The 18,443-nt window shown below is 38.7% G+C and overlaps 1 protein-coding gene across 1 annotated transcript in view; it reads right to left on the bottom strand.

Moving 5' to 3' along the window:
• LOC146616540 (nck-associated protein 5-like) overlaps positions 1–17,281 on the bottom strand; it is an 89,349-nt gene extending 72,068 nt beyond the window's left edge. The window contains exons 1-3 of the mRNA XM_085374315.1: positions 17,250–17,281; positions 9,852–9,942; positions 6,729–6,899 (exon numbers count right to left, since the gene is read on the bottom strand). Of these exons, the coding sequence (XP_085230441.1) occupies positions 6,729–6,899; positions 9,852–9,942; positions 17,250–17,281 (294 nt within the window). The remainder of the gene's footprint in view (positions 1–6,728; positions 6,900–9,851; positions 9,943–17,249) is intronic.
• Positions 17,282–18,443: the final 1,162 nt, after the last annotated feature.

Genomic DNA, 18,443 nt, shown 5'->3' with positions numbered 1-18,443 from the left:
GGTGAGTTGTCTATCTAGACAGTACTCTCCCTGAAGCACTTGGATTTGTTGGTTTCACTGGAGAGAGATGGTCGTAAATGAACGATGCCTTAAATTTCAGGCATCCCAACTTAATCCTGCAGACCCTCACTGTGTCTGCGAGGCTGACCTGAGGTACCTCAGCTATAATTCAATTACTGACAGAGGTTCAGGCCCGACACCATTCTGGGAACTCAGCGGGCGACTTTCTACACAAGTGATTATTCTTGTAAATCTGAAAGGCCAGGCCACCTGAGCTGGCTTGTTTTCACTTAGTGTTGTGGGCAACTCCTCGGAACAACAAGTTCACAGAAGATCACAGAAATGGCTGATCACAGGAATGAACAGAGTTCAAAGAAGAACTCGCCCCACACAGATCAACACCACATGTATCCCTGTGCAGCAGGCAGAGGTAAACAACACAGTATTTCAGCAGCTGAAATGATGCTGATTACTGGCTTCAGGCGTGAGGAAACGGTTTACTTGACTCTTAAAATGAGAACTTTGGAGATTTAAATGTGGGTTAGGTAGCTTTGTCATGTTTTAAACCCTCATTTTCTATTGAAGTCTAAACTGACTAACTTAATAAATAAGACATCCCCCGACTCTTTTGGAAGAGGACTGAGGTCACATTGACCTTTTGTCCTTCACATAGACTGTTAGAGGGATCTGTGACTTTCTGCTCCAAGTGCCTAAATTCCCTGTTTGGTTAAAGCATCTACAGGAAGCCACGCCGGCTAAAGTCAACTTAGAAATGAAGTCCACCCGTCAGACTCGCTGGTCACACCTGGTTTAAAGAACAAGATGGCGATGGACAAAACATCTTGAAGCTTCATAACCACTGAGTGGCATCTTTCATACTGTCTATGAATCCTAGCTAGCCAGCTCTAACTTAGCATCTGTCTGGCATTGGCTGCTGTGTCTTGTGCAGCTTGGCTGTGTCAGTGTGTGTCTTTGTCCTGTCTTCCTCCTCTCGCTCCTAACTGGTCACAGCAGTTGGCCACCCCTCCCTGAGCCTGGTTCATCCAGAGCTTTCTTCCTGTTAAAAGGGAGTTTTTCCTTCCCACTGTCCCCAAGTGCTTGCTCATAGAGGGTCATTTGATTGTTGGGGTTTGCTCTATCTTATTGAAGGTTTTTTTTTTTTATATATAATGCAAAGCACCTTGAGATAAGATAGATAAGATAAGATACCTTTATTAGTCCCACGAGTGGGAAAGTTCATGTCTGGGCAACTGGGCAACTGTTATTGTGATTTGGCACTATATAAATGAACTGAACTGGACTGAATTGTCATTATACTGATACTTGTGTAAAGTGTAGAAGTAAATTTAAATCTAATTTGATATACAAAGAGGTGTTTACAAAGGTTATAAAGCTAGCTATGTAGCTATTTGGTGGTTACGTGTTTTGATATTTACATGTTTACATGTTTGAATGTTTAGACATGCATGTTCAAACATGTAATAAGTATGTGTTATATCTACCTGGTTGTTTTCCCTGTTTTGATCTGAGTATAAGATTTCCTGGCTTCTGAGAGGCCAGTGAATTATTCATGGGGTGCGGCACACAGGAACTGTGGGTTGTTGTTGCTGTGTGCTGAGAGTAACGCGGCTGCTAAAAAGTTATCCGTCTCCATCTTGCTGTTCCTAATTATTCAGAGAGATTCCGAACCATCTAGTGAACCCTCACGTTACACTTGCATGAAGTATATCTGCTGGTATCGCAGTACATACAGTCCTATGCATGTCTTATAGTGTTTGCAAATACAAGCTGTGCGTTTGTGCGTGTGCAAGTTCTGGTACTGTACTTTGAGTCTTTCAGCCTGTTATGTTATGAGTTCACACTTGCTCTTGCAGTTGCATTACACCATCTTTACAAATGAGCCTGATGGATTAATGTGTCAATGTGTAGATTGCAAGTAAAAAAAAAAGTTTATAGGTGTCAATCAATCTGGCTTGAAATAAATTGTTTTTGCATCTGCGAAACATATTAAACCCCCACAAAGTGATCCTGCATGTACAGATAAATCACTTGCAAAGCTGTAAATGTTTGGCAGCGCGCTTACAGTCGGGCTCCCTCGTCCTTGTTTGTGCACCGTTAACTTGTTCGATCTGCAGAAACCATCACATCAATCAGTGTTTCAGACTTAACTGTCAACTTTCACTGAAAACTCAGACTTGGTGGAGGAGCTGAGCAGTTCAGCAGTTCCCCTCAGTTAGAAGAAAGTCCGTTCACTCTGTTTTTATTATTTATATTCTCACTTTTTGGAGGTTTTCAAAGCAAATATTTTACTTTCTGTGGCGGACTATGTGGAAGGTGCCCAAGTGTGCCATAATGACTGGAAAGTAGTTTGAACCTAAATTGAAAACTCTCTAATGTGCATCTCTCTCTCACTCTTCAGTTTGACATTAAAGTTTAATTACAATGTGGATAAAATAAAGGCAGCCACCATGAAGAAGCAACAGCGTGAAAGCCACAAAAACACACTCCGAATCATTCATTTAGGGTCATCAGAGTAGGCAGGAAAATTGATGCAATTTAAGGTGTTCTTTTATTTTAAAAAACCATCATTAATGACAAACTCGTTATACAGGCTTTGACCAGGTTATTACCAAGGAAAATTAACTTTCACTAAAATATCACTGCAAATCATGCATGGACTGATGCCGGAAATCACTAAACTCATGCTGGATGCAAAATTAGACACACATACTGTACAGTGCTATGAAAAAGTATCCACCAGCATCCTGACTTCTTATTCTTTTGCATATTTGTCACACTTACATGTTTCAGATCACCAAACAAATGTTTATGCCATGCAAAGATTACTTGACTTAATAAAGAAAGCAGTTTAATTTGTTAAAGGAAATAAATTATCCAAACTGTGTGAAAAAGTAATCGCCCCCCTTGTTGGCCTCTATTAGCTGGTTGGGGCACCCTTGGGAGCAAAAACTGTAATCAAGCATTTAATATAACTGGCAACAAGTCTTTCACATCACTGTGGAGGAATTTTTTGCCTGATCTTCTTTGCAGAATTGTTTTATTTCAGCCTCGACCTACATCTGAGGTTTTTCAAGCTCAATTCTTATTTACCTCCAGGGTTTGACTTGGCCACTCAAATTTTGGTTTCAGGCAGACTTCCTGTTTTGTTTCAGATGATTGTCCTGCCTCATAGGCTAAGAGCAGCTGAGCTTCAAGGCAGGAATTTATGGCTGGACGTTCTCCTTCAGAAGAATCATGAATTCAGTAAAAGGCAGAATTCATGGTTCCATCAATTACGGCAAGTCATCCTGAAGCAGCAAAGCAGCCGCAGACCATTACACTACCGCCACCATGTCTGACTGCTGGTATGAGGTTTGAGTCCCATTACAATCCAGATGTAATGGGACTCAAACCTTCCAAAAAGTTAAGCTTTTTCTTGTCAGTCCACAGAATATTTTCTGAAAGTCTTTGGGATCATCAGGATGGTTTTTCCCAAATGTGAGATGAGCCTTTGTGTTATTTATGGTCAGCAGTGATTTTTGTCTTGAACTCTCCCATGGATTCCATTTTTGCAGAGTCTCTTTCTTATTGTTGAATCATGAATTCTGACCTTAACTGAGACATGATAAACCTATGGTTCTTTAATGTTGTTCTGGGTTCTTTTGTGACCTTGACCTCCTGACTCGTTGATGTGCTCTTGGAATAATTTTAGTCAGCCAGTTACTCCTGTGGCCACTTCACCACCAGTCCAAGTTTTCTTCATTTGTAGATAATGGCTCCCACCGTAGTGCAACGGAATCCAACGACTAAGAAATGGTTTTATAACCCTTACCATACTGATAGATGTGTTGCTTTTTCAGATCTTTTTGCCTATTTCAATTTGTCAGACAGCTTCTGTTTAAGTCATTTCTTGATACAACAGGTTTAAAAAAAATTTAAAACTTTGAAAACTGTTAAATTTTAAAAAAGAAAGAAATGTATGATCAGTAACCCCATTAAAAAGAAGAATTTGTATCCCTGAAGCAGCAGCAGATTAAATTTCATGAGTATTTCATGGACTGCTGTGAGACTGTGTTGAACAGCCAACAGAACAACACAAGCAAAGCCGAGTGAATTCACTCTTTTTTTTTCTCTGTTTTTCTTCTGTGAGGCTTTTCAGTGGATATAAGCTCCATCAATAATGGCTGCCCGAGATCTCAGCAGATGGCGAGTCCTATGACCTATTCAGCAGGGAAGATGTAACGGGGGGTGGGGGGGTGCACTGTACATTCACTGGAACACTGACTCCAAATGTTAACTACCCTGGCAGCCTTTTAATTATCACCTCCTGGATATGAATAACTCCTTTGTCTTCTGCAGTTTCTGTGCCCTTAGGACCGCGCTTCAACATAATAGAGCCTCTTTTGTTGTCCTATTCAAAGATGGACAGAGGCCTTACAAAACACGATGTGTGTGCTTGTTTTTCTTCTGCTTTGCTCACTGTTTAAAAAAAATGAAAGCACCATACAGACTTGGATGCTCTGAGCAACATATAATGGCTGTTAATTATCATTTGCAAGCAATTCAATTTACCCCTTAACATCCACCAGGTTACTGGCAAACCATGTAGGGGTAGGGTTATGCCTGCACATTGTCCACATGCTAAAAAAGCATAGTTTCAGAAACTAGAAGATTTATGTGTTAATTTAAAGTCTCGTACATGCCATTGGACAACAAGATTTCCTTCTGAATATGCGAAATAACTGAAAATGCCATACAAAAATGTGACCCTAAATCTAAATCTGAACAGGTAACGTGTAACCTAGTTAATGTAGGGTTCCCATGGGTCATTAAAAAGTCTTAAATTTTGAAATGAAAGGAAATTTTTTAAATAGGTTTTAAATTGGTTAAAAATATTGCTACTGACTATAATTTCTATATATTAGTAAATCCGTATCAAATAAATTTATTTTAGGGTGTAATTACATGGTCTGTAACACTAGGGGGTGCTATACTACTAAAATAGTTCTACTATTACACAATAACCCAGTCGCACTAGAGTAAAAATAGGATGGCAACCACCCTACGACAAGGAAAACTAGATGGTTGATAGTTCAGCACGCTCAAACTCATCATTCTATTACAAGGTGATAGCAAGTTTGCTGGGCTCCCACACTGCAGCAGATTTGTCACTATCGGGAAGAATCTGTGGTTCTGGCTGTAAGTAGTGATTTTATATTTAATGGTAATTTCTTTGGATGTGATTGGACAACAGATTTGCAAAAGATGAAAACAGATAAGTGACAGATAACTGACCAATTTTTCACAGTTAATAATTTATTATCACAAACAAATTGCATGTAATTGCCAGCCTGACAGAACGAACGCATCTTATTGCCATTCGGACTCACCAAAGTCACTGTGAAGATGGCGGCTGACTGTGACTGGTTGCAATACTGGTCTTGTCTTCAAAGCAGCCATTTCAGAGGCAATGAGATCGCAGCTTTGGTAATTCTGGTTGTGCTTCAATTTCCAACCACTGTTTCATCTTGTTTTTATCTGTGAAAACCGCTATTGGTAAAACTCTGGATTTTGTAAAGATCAACAAAACTATTATTTATAACACAAGAAAACCAACGATGCCACTTTTGTCTTTAACTTTATTTATCAGCAGTGCTCATACAAGGACTTAAAAACCTTCAACAATCACAGAGAAACTGAACTGTTTCCATTATTGTCCACAGGCTCTGTGGTGTCCCACATAATGACCCACCCAAACGGTTTACAACACCTAGTTTTAATTGTTTTCAATTAACTATGCACCACCCATCAAATTTAACTTCTTCAGCTCCAGCTGAATATATATAGCACATATATAAATGTGACTTACCTACCAAAATAAAAAAATGTAGCGCCATTATCAAATGGCTTTCCTAAAACAGGAAAATAAGATGAACTAATGCTAATTTTAGGGCCAGCAGCTGCTGGGTATGACAGAAACCCTGCTGACAATTACTGAAAATCCTAAATTCAAGTGACTTTTTCACATTACTTGTGTTTTCTGCCCAGAAGTCAGAAATCCAAAGAAATTAACTTCAGTGTCATGTGAATCTCGTGGTTGCTTTGTTTTATGTTCTATATAATTTAAAGGAGAAATGGATCTGGGTTCTTATGGCGTAAGGTCTTAAGAAGCATTGCTTTCGTTTTCTTTTAATAATGGTGCAGGAACTCTGTGTTAAGAGGCTGACTTGAATAACATAGACATTTAAAAACTATGTGTTTAATGCTCCCTGCTTCTGGGAGATTTGAGTTTTTCTTCTGATTTCTTTAATAATGTAAAGCACCCTAGGCTTCGGCTAACACTTTTACATTTCATCACCACATAATGTTGTCTGACACCTTGTGAATGGCATCTTGAAGCTATAACAGCACAATCTGCTTACCTGCTGTTGACCTCACTGTTTTTGAGAGTGGGAAAAACTAACACATAGTTTATATTCTTAACCGGTCACGGTGAAAGCATTAGGGGTGGCCTACAACCACATAATTTTGCAACCATTAACACCTACTCAATAACCCTTCCTACATAAAGATACAGCAGTCAGAGTTATGTTCATCCAATGCCACCTGTTTATTTCTAACCATCAAATGTAATATGTTTAATTAAACATATTTCTCAGTCTGACATGGTGAAAGTGAAAAGTTGTGGACGAAGCCTAAGAACTGGACCGTGCAATCCACTTTATTACCTCGAGCGCTCTGAGCCGCTCCAACAGGGGATTGCTGTCCTTTGAATTGTCCTCTAAACCGCCGTCGCCACCACCGGCCTCGGGCGAGGTGGACATCTCTGTTGTTGGTGTGGCAGATGTGGGACCCTCCAGACTGTCCTGTTGCTTCCACATTTCCTCCAGGAGTTTGTCCTGGAAAGCAGAGAGCATATCAAACATGCATGCCTTGGAGTCACAAAGAGATGAAAACTAAATGCTCCATATTCCATAAAGCTCCAGTTATAAGAGCAATAAATCTTGATGAGCTGCACACTGAGAGCTGCAGCCACTGCATAAATAAAGCTGCTCTGCTTCACTTCAAAGATTTATTAAACTTCTATTATTTATGCTAAAATGTGCCAGCTAGTGCTCTAGGCTACTGGATTATGTAGACATTAAAAAGAAGAGGCTCCAAAATGGAGTCTTGGGGAACTCCATACCATTTATCTACACTTAAATTAGACCCACTGTGCTTTTTCCTTTTTGATTGTCTCATATTACCTGTAACTGGGATGGATTTTCATATTAAACATGGCTAAGGTTTAAAATAATAAGGTCAAAGAATGTAGACGTAATCCCTGTGAGACAAAAGCTCAGACGGCACACTGCTCTAAACATTCAGTTTCACACATTTTTTTTCCAATCTTGGCTCTCTATGATGTCATAGAGATGAGATATCTCTATTATGGTCATTTAAGGCACACAGCTTTGGCTATGGGCACAGAAACTCCACCCACATATTGTTTGCGAGTCGCAGCCAATAAGAATAAAGTTGGCATAAAGGGGGAGGGGCTATAATGGTTTGTCTGTACTCGTACACGTGTATTTTGGCACTTTTTCTGTGTGCTGTGGACTTTTGTCGACACATGAACGGCATTTTGGACACTGAAAACTGAGCTTTTCACAAACTCCTGCCACAGTGAAGATTTTCAAAGACTCAGTTTCTGCATTTAGACACGAACAAAGTCAGCATCAAAGGTGTGCACCTTTGGGATGCTAGTTTAGCTCAGTGGGTGAGCAGGTATGCCACATGACCACAGTTTGTGCCTTCCATCTCTCTCTCCACTTTCTTCACCACAAATGTGCCCCTAAAAAATAGTCTCCAAAAAAAAGGGCTTTTATCTCCTCTTTTCATGTCAGAATGTGTTATTGTATGTGGACTGGACTGGTCAACGTTTCTTCAAGGTTAGAGTTATATTACCTCCTGTTGCTTTGACATGCTCTTGACAACACTTAAGATGGTTTTTCTGTTTTACTATTTTATTATTATTATGGTATGAATCAGAATACTTTATCGATCCCAGAGAAAATTATGTAATGTAAGGATTATTCTGAACTGTGAATCATGCAAAACTACTCTAGGAAAGTCAGGAATAAGAACATGTTAGTAGTAAACAGTCCCTATTCTTTAGATGGTATTAGAACAGATTTAGCAGTGAAATAAGTAGCACTTAGCCTTTTTCCCAGTCATGGATCAAGCATAGTCTTAGACTAAATGAAAACTTTCAATTAAACTTCAACTGGGAAAAGTATTTAGTCTGAGATTAGTGATAATCCATGTCAGAGAAAATAATTCCCACACTTTCAGTGGATATAAGTTAAGACCTTAAAAAGAGCTGAGCTGCCTCTGTGATGTTCTCATCATTTTACTGATACTCAGTTACAGAGTAAATGGAGTTTACAACATAGAATATAAAAGTACTGTATGTAGATGTTTGGAGACAGTGGCAGGAAGCAGAGCTGAAGATGCTCAGACTTTCACTGGGATTGACCAGGATGGACAAGTTTGAAATAGATACATCAGAGAGACTCTTTGGTTTTGAGGATTTGGAAAGAAATTTAGAGAGTCAAAGCTGAGATGGTTTGTAGACGTGCAGAGGAGGGATAAAGGATATACTGAACAAAGGATGTTGAATATGGGTCTGACAGGGAGGAGGAAAAGAGGAAGACCTCAGAGGAGGTTCATGGATGTAGTGAAGGAGGGCATGCAGGGGATGCTGTGACACAAAAAGATCCTAGAAATACTGTGGTGACTACTAAAGTGAGCGCTGAGAGAAGAAGATAACATACAATACATGGAGTATATGTAGCAGTGTAGGACATCCTTTTCTTTTTCCCATCACTGTTTTGGTTGATACACACAGTTCAAGCAATCTAAGCTTCATGCATTTTGCACTCTAATGTGTTTTTTGGAGCATCACTCATAGATGATAAACTGCCTGCACATGAGGCTGGCCCTTAATACAATGATGCATCATCTTTCACTTTGCATTATTAGTATAAAACTGCAGAATACAAACATTAAAAAAAGCTTTGACTCAAACAGGAGAAGATGGATCGAAGTATGAAAAGGACAAGATGGATAACGCTGAGATTCCTAATTATGAGACTTGTTTGCATTTGCTATACGGTTCATTAGCTCCTGTGATTTGCACATTTAGCCACACCAACATTACTCATAAACAACATCAAAGCTGAAGATCTGGAGCATGTGTGACTCTGTGTTCCCACAACACAATAAAATTATTGCATTGTGGGGACTTGGATCTATCTGGAGACACAACGCAGACCCCCGCAAGCTAAACTATTGCATCATTATTGGTAGTACCATAAACACGATATTTTTTCATAAACATAAATATCTAAAAAGACTGTGTGGAAAAAGTATTTTAAATGTATTCATTGATCCCTAGTCATATGCAGTTGCATGGATGGATATTCCCATGCGTACAGCAGGTTTTAAAACTATGCATCATCCCAGCAAAGTGTCCATTATTATATATATTTTTTAATACTCCAGCAAGCACATGAAAATGAACCACATTAACCACCCACTTCTACACAAAGCATAAATGTATTATAAACTTGATTAAAAACAAAAAAGGAATTTTAAAGTGAGATCAATAGTGTATCTAAAAGTAAATCACCCCGTGTATTTCATCTATATAGTAAATGAAAAATATCATCTGTTAATTTATTTTCTTGTTAGAGTTCAAGACATTATTGCAAATAATGTTTGTAATTTGTCTGTTTCACATTATTTCAGATTTTTCTGAAACTTCCATACCCGAAAGAAAGAACTTGTGACTGAAAGTGTGTTGGTACCTTGTATGCTTTCATTAGGTCCAGTGGGTCCACCTTGGGCCCTTCCAGTGAGTCCTGGTTCTGTAGTAGCGTTCGCACCGTCTCCTCCATGCTGTGGTTAGGAAGAAAACAAACCTGTTAAAATATAATCTTCTTAATGAGAGATAAATTAATTGCAATTAAGTGTTGCAGGACATGTAAAAGGCTAATTATTATTGTGGATAATTAATATTTTAGAATACATTTTAACCATAGACATTTTATGGCACAGCTGCTGCTCCTCCACATCAATTTGAGCCAGCTGAAGTGGTTCAAGCGCTGCCCGGAACCCCCCAGCCCTCATCCTGGAGGAGACCCAGTGAAAACTAGAGAGATTATACCTCTATGGCTCTCAATTGACTTGGTTTCTTTCCAGAAGTGCTCAAGGAGGCTGCTGAACAGAGGGAGTAAGGTTATATCCCTGCTAGCAGCTCTGTGAAACTCATGACTTAAAATCTAATCTCAGTTTAATGGGAAATAGTTTTTATATCTTGTTCCCTATTACCATTTTCTATGTTATCCTGCTATCACTGGTTAGAATCAGGGAGCATTGGCCTCTGTGGGCAACTCAGTCTCTGCAGTGCTGTTAAAAAAAACCCTAACTTCTCTGAGATATACATGAGGTGCATTTTGGTGTCTGGGATACAGCTAGACTTTTCAGCCGCTGACACCAAATACCATTTGTTGTGGTGTTTTACATTTTTCACACATGATCGCCAAAAAAGGGCCTAAAGTTTCCCTTTCTCACATGTAGCACAGAGCAGGAAACGCTTCAGACTCTTCTCACAACTGGAAATACTGGACACGGGCACAGGCGGCAACATTATTGATGCCCACCTAAGCCTGCACCTTTCTCACAATGGGGACATGCGTAGAAAAATCCAAGACCCTGGTGAAAGGTTAGGTTTAAGCCTCAAAAATACTTGTTTAGGTTCAGGAAAACATGAAGGTTTAGTTTAAAATGCACAATTTTGCAACATTAACCTCTTCATGTTGAAAAATTGCACTACTCTGAATCAACTGCATTTACATGTGACAACAAGAATTCCTAACCAAGCATCCATTTCATCTAAGTCATTGAACCCGCTCCAGGCAGTGGATTAACCAATAAGACAACTGTTTAGTAACCAAAATTTTCTTAACACATCTCACAGAAACTTGAAGGAAAGTCAGAGACTGATCACTGGATTCATCATCTGGGTACCAGGAAAACTTTAAAAGAACCCAACTGGACCAAAGTGATGGGCCACCTCACTGACAGTAAATGGTAAATGGACTGGTTCTTATATAGTACTGTTAAATTTTACTGGAGTACTCTAAGCATTCACACCCATTCATACCAGCAGTGTTTTTCTGTCTTTTCTATGTGCTTTCTAGCTAATATTCACACAAGGCTTAGTGTCTTGCCCGAGTATACTTTGGCATTCAGACTGGAGCAGCTGTGGATCAAACAACCAATCTTAATCTCTGATTATTAGATGACCTGCTGTACCCCTTAACTCATAATGCCAATACAGCTTATAAAAACAATTTCATTAACACATTTCGGAGACAGACATACTGGAAAAATATAGTTGTTATTACTTTTTGTTCATTCATATATTAAAACTAACCTCAGACTAAGACTCCATCCTCTGTTTAAATTTTGATAATGGGGTTACACCTTAACATTTGGGTCACTGACCAAATTCTCCTTAATCTAAAAGTTAATGATAAGGCAGATAGCGAGTAGAGACATTAACATGTCTGCAATACAATGTAACTTTTCCAGGCTGCTGGACAAAGTAATGAAGTTCACTAATTGGAAGCAAAGGTGTAGAACAGGGAATATGAAGCTGTTACCAGTTGATCTTTAATAGAACATCTCCACACTTTATAATTTATATGTTGGCTGCATGAGAATTTGACATAAGTTGCATAAGCTGCCACTGAGAGGACAGGTTTCCACAACTAATAACAAGACATAATTTTTTAGGTCCTCTACAATATAACATGATGTTAACTTCAAAAAACACAAAAAAAAAGAGAGTATGTTATTAGGGCATTGCTACACAGTTGTAAACACAATTAGTCATTAGGTTTTTCCACTTAGCATTAGCTACTAACTTTCCATTGCAAAGCTAGTGTCCAATTATGGTTCCATCAATCTTGAAAAAACAAAACAAAACACAAGATTGTGCTACAATATAGATTTTCTGCATAATGGATTTTGTTTCCCCCTGTTAATTAAGGTAGATATCCAGCACTTGCATTAGCTACTCTCTCAAATGTCTGCTAATTCCTCTTAAAAAAAAACACCCTACTATATACAGTTGTTTCCTGATTAAAAAATAAATGTCAGATAGCATGTCTTTTGGATTAGTTAATTTTCTTTCCACTTGTTTTTTCTCTTGTTATTTGCTACAGTAACTTTATCTAGCAACACCTCAGTGGTACCCTCTTATACAAATACAGTCCTGTCCATCTAAAAATGAAAAACTAAAGCATACTCTAAAGAGTTGGTGTATTAGCAAGCAGCAATAGCTTTGGCTACTGACTTCCTGGTCCATCTTGTCCTATCAGTCATCAGTACTATCCACAGTCAAACAAAGTAAAAAAAAAAAGGGGGCACTTGAAGGAATCATTTGTCCTAATTAGCACATTTTGTTTTAAGTCTGTTTTTCTAGCCAAGATGAGCATCCGAGCTAATATGACACGTGAGCAAAGAGGCTAATGCTAGCGAACACTAATCAAATTCAAATTCAAATTCTAATTTTATTTGTCACGTACACAGTCATACACAGTACGATATGTAGTGAAATGCTTGGACAACTGCTCGTGACCTAAAGAAAACAAAAAAGGAAAAGGCTATGAATAAGATAGGAAATAAATATGAAAAATTAAAAAGGGTAAATTTAACTAGGAAGGAATAAAATATAAATTAAGGTTAAAAATGAAATAACTGTACAACACAAATTAGAATGAAGGGTAAATTTAACTGGGAGAATAAGATAAAATATATAAATTAAAGTTGAAAATAAAATAACTGTACAACAAAATACACAATATAGAACTATATAAGAATGTATGAAGAAATATAAATAAATATATACACAATAACAGCAGCATATACACAATAACAGCAGCGTGATTAATCCCTAGCTAAAGCCTTGCTCTACTCTCTACCTCCACTTTGTCTTCCTCTCAGTAACAGAAGGAGCTACCTAGCACCAGCCTAAGACAATAACACCCATCTGTTAGGATAGACCTTGATGACTAACCCAGTAGGAGCCTTGACTATCAAGCTCCACACGATTCTACATAGAGCTAATATGGCGCTGACCAAAAGGCTGAGGCTTCAGAAACAGGAATCTACATACCAATGGGTAAAATCTTTTACATTATGTTTTTTATTTTAGATGAAGTGACATATCTTATCTTCTATCTTATCTTATATCTGGTGGTGTAGCTGTTTTACAAAACTCACTAGTTTGGGGAAAACAAAGGTTCTTAAAGAGCTTTTTGGCTGGTAGCAGCTGACTCATGTGAATCATGAGAGTATCCACAGGCAGGACAAATTAACAATCAATTACTGATTTTCTTTAATGTTTGATTTTATTTCAAGCCATCCATAAAAGCGCTGCTGACATTTCTTCAAAGGGCTTCAGCTATATTTGTGTAGCTTTTGACTGTTATTTTTGTAATTATTTTCCCCTGGAGCTATGTATGCTTGATGGACGCTGACCATGCCTCCGTAATGTCGTACGCAGTGACATTTTGCCCTGTCACTTCCAGGCCAGCCTTTCCCTCTGTTAGATGTGTGCGGCACAGCCATTAGCGCTGGCTGCCGACTGTGAGCACTTCATTGGCATTGCTCTCTTCAGTCACTGCCACTGACCTGAAACAAGCTCAGCTAAAATGAAAACAGCGGGTGGGATGGTGGTGGGAGGGGATGATACTGAATTCGAGCAATCTTTGAGTTTAAAGCCCAGAAAAATGCATTTTAATCTGGATACATGCGGTCTGAGAGGCCAGATGTAAAATGCAGATTCCACTGTATGGTGCTCAACAGCTTCAGCAGACCATCAGTGCTGTAAAGTGTTGGGGGTTAAAATCCTGCCGGTACTACCCACACTGCACTTGTGGTGCTTTAAGTGAAGCACTTTGGATCTTACTGCATCCACCAAATGGAAAATTCAATGAAACATTAAATTCATGAACAACCACACGATGAATGCTCTCTGCAAAATCGACCGTGCTATGAAGCTAAACGCTGCAGTTTGAATGAGTTTGTATAATGACACATGATTATTCTTTTAAAACAAATGGAGTGCTTTTGCTAGGACATCTTATATATATATATGTACGGTAGTGACTTCCTGGTCATACACGAGTACATTCTGAGGAAGAAATTATTTTTTTACTTTGACATTTTGACAATTATAGATAGTCAGCTAATTCTTTTCACAAAGATATACTGATGTCCTTTGACTATGATTAAACTTAAAGTTCATATTTAACCCTTTACAGCCGATCGGAGCGGGCACGCTCTGTTTTGCGTAACTATTTTTAAATCCCGGTAGCTCTGCAACCAAGTAAGCTAGCGCAATAATTTTTTTTGCATATGAAACTGGAGGAGTTGTACTTACATCTTATGCCATCAGCTTGTCCTAGGTCACAGTTTCCTTCCACATATAGCTTTGCAAAAACTGCATAAAAATCACTTGCAGCAACAAAAACATGATATTCCAGAAACACGCTTCGCCGATCCATCAGCTGTTTGTAACACTTCCTACGTCCATCAGCGCGAACTATCACATGACCGCATGACCTGCCCGAAACCGGAAGTGACGTAATTTTGCGGAAATGTAGTTTTTTACGATCGGGGCCTTATGAGCTTGTGTTTTACTTGTTATGTGTTTTAAAAAGTTATGTTTGACTTTATGACTTTCTGTGTCGTTTCTGGGATGCTTAAGACTCATATTGCACTGCTGGAAATAGTTTATTTTGATGCATATGCTGTTATTTTGCAAATTTGCACTATAATATTTATTTTCGTTTTTCCTGCAGTATATAAAAATTGGTGTATTTCAAAAATAAAACTATGAAGACACTCAAAATAAATTTCCTGTGGTGGGAAACTAGTTTGTGTAACTTTTTTGTATTTACAGTTTTGAGGGATAAGCCTCTTAAATTTCTCTAACTAGAAATATATGTTAAAAAAACAAAAACGATTTTCAATTTTTTTGTAGTTTATTGCACTTTTTTGCAATTTATGTAATTACTATGCACCTAATGCAGACATATTATTAAAGTTTGGGCTATAATGGTTGTATTGATGTATAGCAACTTGAAATGCTCCCAAAAATGGCTCCACAGCATGTAAAAATATAATATAAGCTCTGGCGAACTTGGTTCTATGGTAGGTCTTAAAGGGTTAAGGAGAAATAAAGTTCAGATCATGTTTCCTAGGGGCTTGTCGATTGGGAAAGACTGGGACTGTTGTGGAGGGTCACACAAATAAGCTAAACTCAGCCTTCCACAACAGTCCCAGCCTGTCATGTGACCACTTAGGAAAATTAATAATCTTCCTGAAACTTGGCTTGTGGACTTGTGTATAAAAGATGGATGAAGATGTCATCCTTTGGTGGTTTTGGACTCGGTATGCTGTCCTGTCAACATGTTAGTTTTTATCTTTCTTAATGGAACTTTTTATAACTGTAATGAGACACTTTTGTGTTATATATTTACATTTTTTATGTGTATTTATTTGAGTTTATTTGAGCTTTTCTTTACTTTTAAGATATTTTCTTAGTGTTTGTGTTTACATCTTTAGTCGCTTTAACACAGGAATTTCCCAAATTTATCTTATCTTCCATTGATTTTCTATGACTTTTCCATTTCATGGAACTGGCGCCTTTCCCAGCTGTCATAGGGCAAGAGGTTGCCAGTCTGTCACTGGCTTGTCAAGGCTCCAGTATTTTCTGTTTTGGTTTATCTTATATAATTAAAAGTGACATAAAATTATACTGGTGACTTATCCAGTTATAACTTCACATCTTTAGGACTTATGGCTTAGTTACAGTACTGCCAGATGTTATGTAGACCGAAATTCATATGCTATGTTTGCTAAGGGTTATTTCACGTATTGGCTTGGCCAGGTATGGCTCAAATATTCCCACACACCTAATATCTAACTGGCAGACTCGTACTGAGTCAGTGCCAGAACATGTGGGTCACACTTGGGCCAGAAAGACATGGTTATAAAGGCATAATCCAATTGTCATAAGACTACATCTGCTCCTCACGAGGTCCACCTGATTCCCATCAAAATTCATGTTGTTTTTACTGCCTCCACTTTCTTCCCAATCGGTCCTCCCTCACGCCACGCTGCATTCCGACTGACCGCTGGTCATTTGAAATGAGGCTAGCTGCACGAGTCATCAGTCCATCGCTGAAGGGAAAGTGGGTCTAAGGATCTCTCTGTGGGCCGTGTTCAAAATATATAATGTGCAGCTGAGTGCTCTCAAAAAAACAAGCACTCGCCCTGTCTGGCTCTGTCATAACGAGCTCTCGTAAATGCCACGCCATCGCAGACTCATCGCTGAGACATCTGACTGTCCAGCAGACCTCATTTCAGAGCTGCTGCCCACCGAGCTCAGGAAACAGGATTGGATTCCTTAAACATATTACTCTGTTTTATTTTCCTGTTTTGTCTTTTCACTCCCAGTCCCTCCGTTTTAAACTGTAGTCAGGGTTGGATTGTTACACTGGATAGACCTTTTCTTTGACAGGAGTCAGTCCATACACCAGAAAGAAGCTCTGGTTTCATTCAGCAGCTGTCGAGGTAGCTGTTCTCACAATCAGCTCCTAAAGAATTTCATTACTCTCGATTTCAGACGTATAATACACCGACTCCTCCTGACGATTACCTCTACAAATCAATCCACAACAGTCACACATAGCATAACAATGAAATACGACCTCTGCATAATAAAAGCCTCAATATCTTCGCCTATTTATTACAGCTGCATTCTTTTGAAACGGCTGATACAAATGTGGTGCTCATTGTTTTGTTGTCTGTTGAAGAAGACTGCATAATAAAAGAGTTCAGCAGAAGACCTATAAGGCTTTTCAATTATCATTTGGATTTAAAGTAGCAAGCCCATATTTACTGGGGGTACAAAGGTCAGAAATTATTGTGACTTCAGATAAATTATCAGACTTAAGCTGCTGTCAAGAGACAGAAATTATTCTGAGAGTTTGAACTGTGCAGAGATTATAATTGTTACACTTCAAAAGATGCTGTGATGTCACCGATTGGTTGTAAAGTTGTCTTCTGGGGCTTCAATTTTAGACCAAGGGTGAATTAGGCAGTAGTGAGGCTCTACTCTTCAGCACGATGCATGATGCAGTGCTTGGATAGTGACCATTAGTCGTACAACACTTTTCAGAATGTATTATGGAATGCTCTTGGGATGGATGGATATTTGACTACTTATCTAGGAAGAATTGGAAGAATCCATTTAAACTGGTTAGTTTCCTAACACAGTCTATAGATTTCCAACAGGGTTGAGATCAAGGATTTGGGAAGGTTATTCCAGAAGCTAAACATTAGCCTGCTTTATCCATTCCAAAACCAGGTTGATGTGTGATATGTGTGTTTGGAATCATTGTCCATTGATTCCTGTTGAAATCATTGGAACACCCAGTTGTGTCCAAGATTCAACTCCAGCTACTGATTGGAGGTGAAGTTTGTGCAATGTGCCAGTACCACATGCAGGATATTGACCAATGCCATGAGGATGCCATGCTAAGTTATTAGCTAATGCTAAAAACAAGAACTTGCTTAGCAACTGTGTGTGACAGTAGTAGTAATTATAAGTAAGCCATATTATTTGTTATTTAATGCCCTTAAAAATCATCCAAACCAGCCAACATGAGAGTACGAAAAACAAAGCAGCTATAGGTGCCTACCTGTGGGTCAAAACAGCCGCGCCCTTAAATTTAAAACATGTTATCGAACACTTAGTCCTTGTACAGTTGTCATAAAAGCGTGAAACTGTCCATAGGCACCAAAATGTTTTCGTCTCAGGTTGTAAACATGTTTATTCTTTCTGTAAAGTTGGACATTTTAAAACGGGGTTCTATGGGGACTGACTCACTGGGCAGTAGAAGAACTGCAGTTTTTGGTACTTGTGCTTCATTTGGCTTCATTCTACAACACCAGAAGTTTATCACTTTATAACAAAGCGTTAAGAATAATTATGGGAGTAAAAACAATCTAAAAATGTTACTTTACACATCTGGATAGATGAAATTGTCTTTTATTATTTCACCATCCACTGACACACATGTGTAGTCATGCATGTGTTTACAGTACGTGTGTCACACTGCTCCAGCAGCCGTGCAGATACTGGTCTTCAGTGACTCTTCCTTCACCCCTCAGATGATGCTGCTGCCGCTTTGTGATGTTTTGCCACAGGCTGCACTTTCCAAAGCCTGACCCTCAGCTATCACGCACAACAATGTATGAATGAATGAATGAATGGCCTACATTCCCCCTTAAGTAATGACCCCTTTCCCTACTTTGGT

This window comes from Diplotaxodon limnothrissa, linkage group LG16 (assembly GCF_057381915.1).
Source record: "Diplotaxodon limnothrissa isolate DT_005_m linkage group LG16, D_limnothrissa_male_GT1.1, whole genome shotgun sequence".
NCBI classification, from domain to species: Eukaryota; Metazoa; Chordata; class Actinopteri; order Cichliformes; family Cichlidae; genus Diplotaxodon; species Diplotaxodon limnothrissa.
The sequence above is the reverse complement of the archived record's forward strand: the minus strand, read 5'-3'. Positions and strand labels throughout refer to the sequence as shown.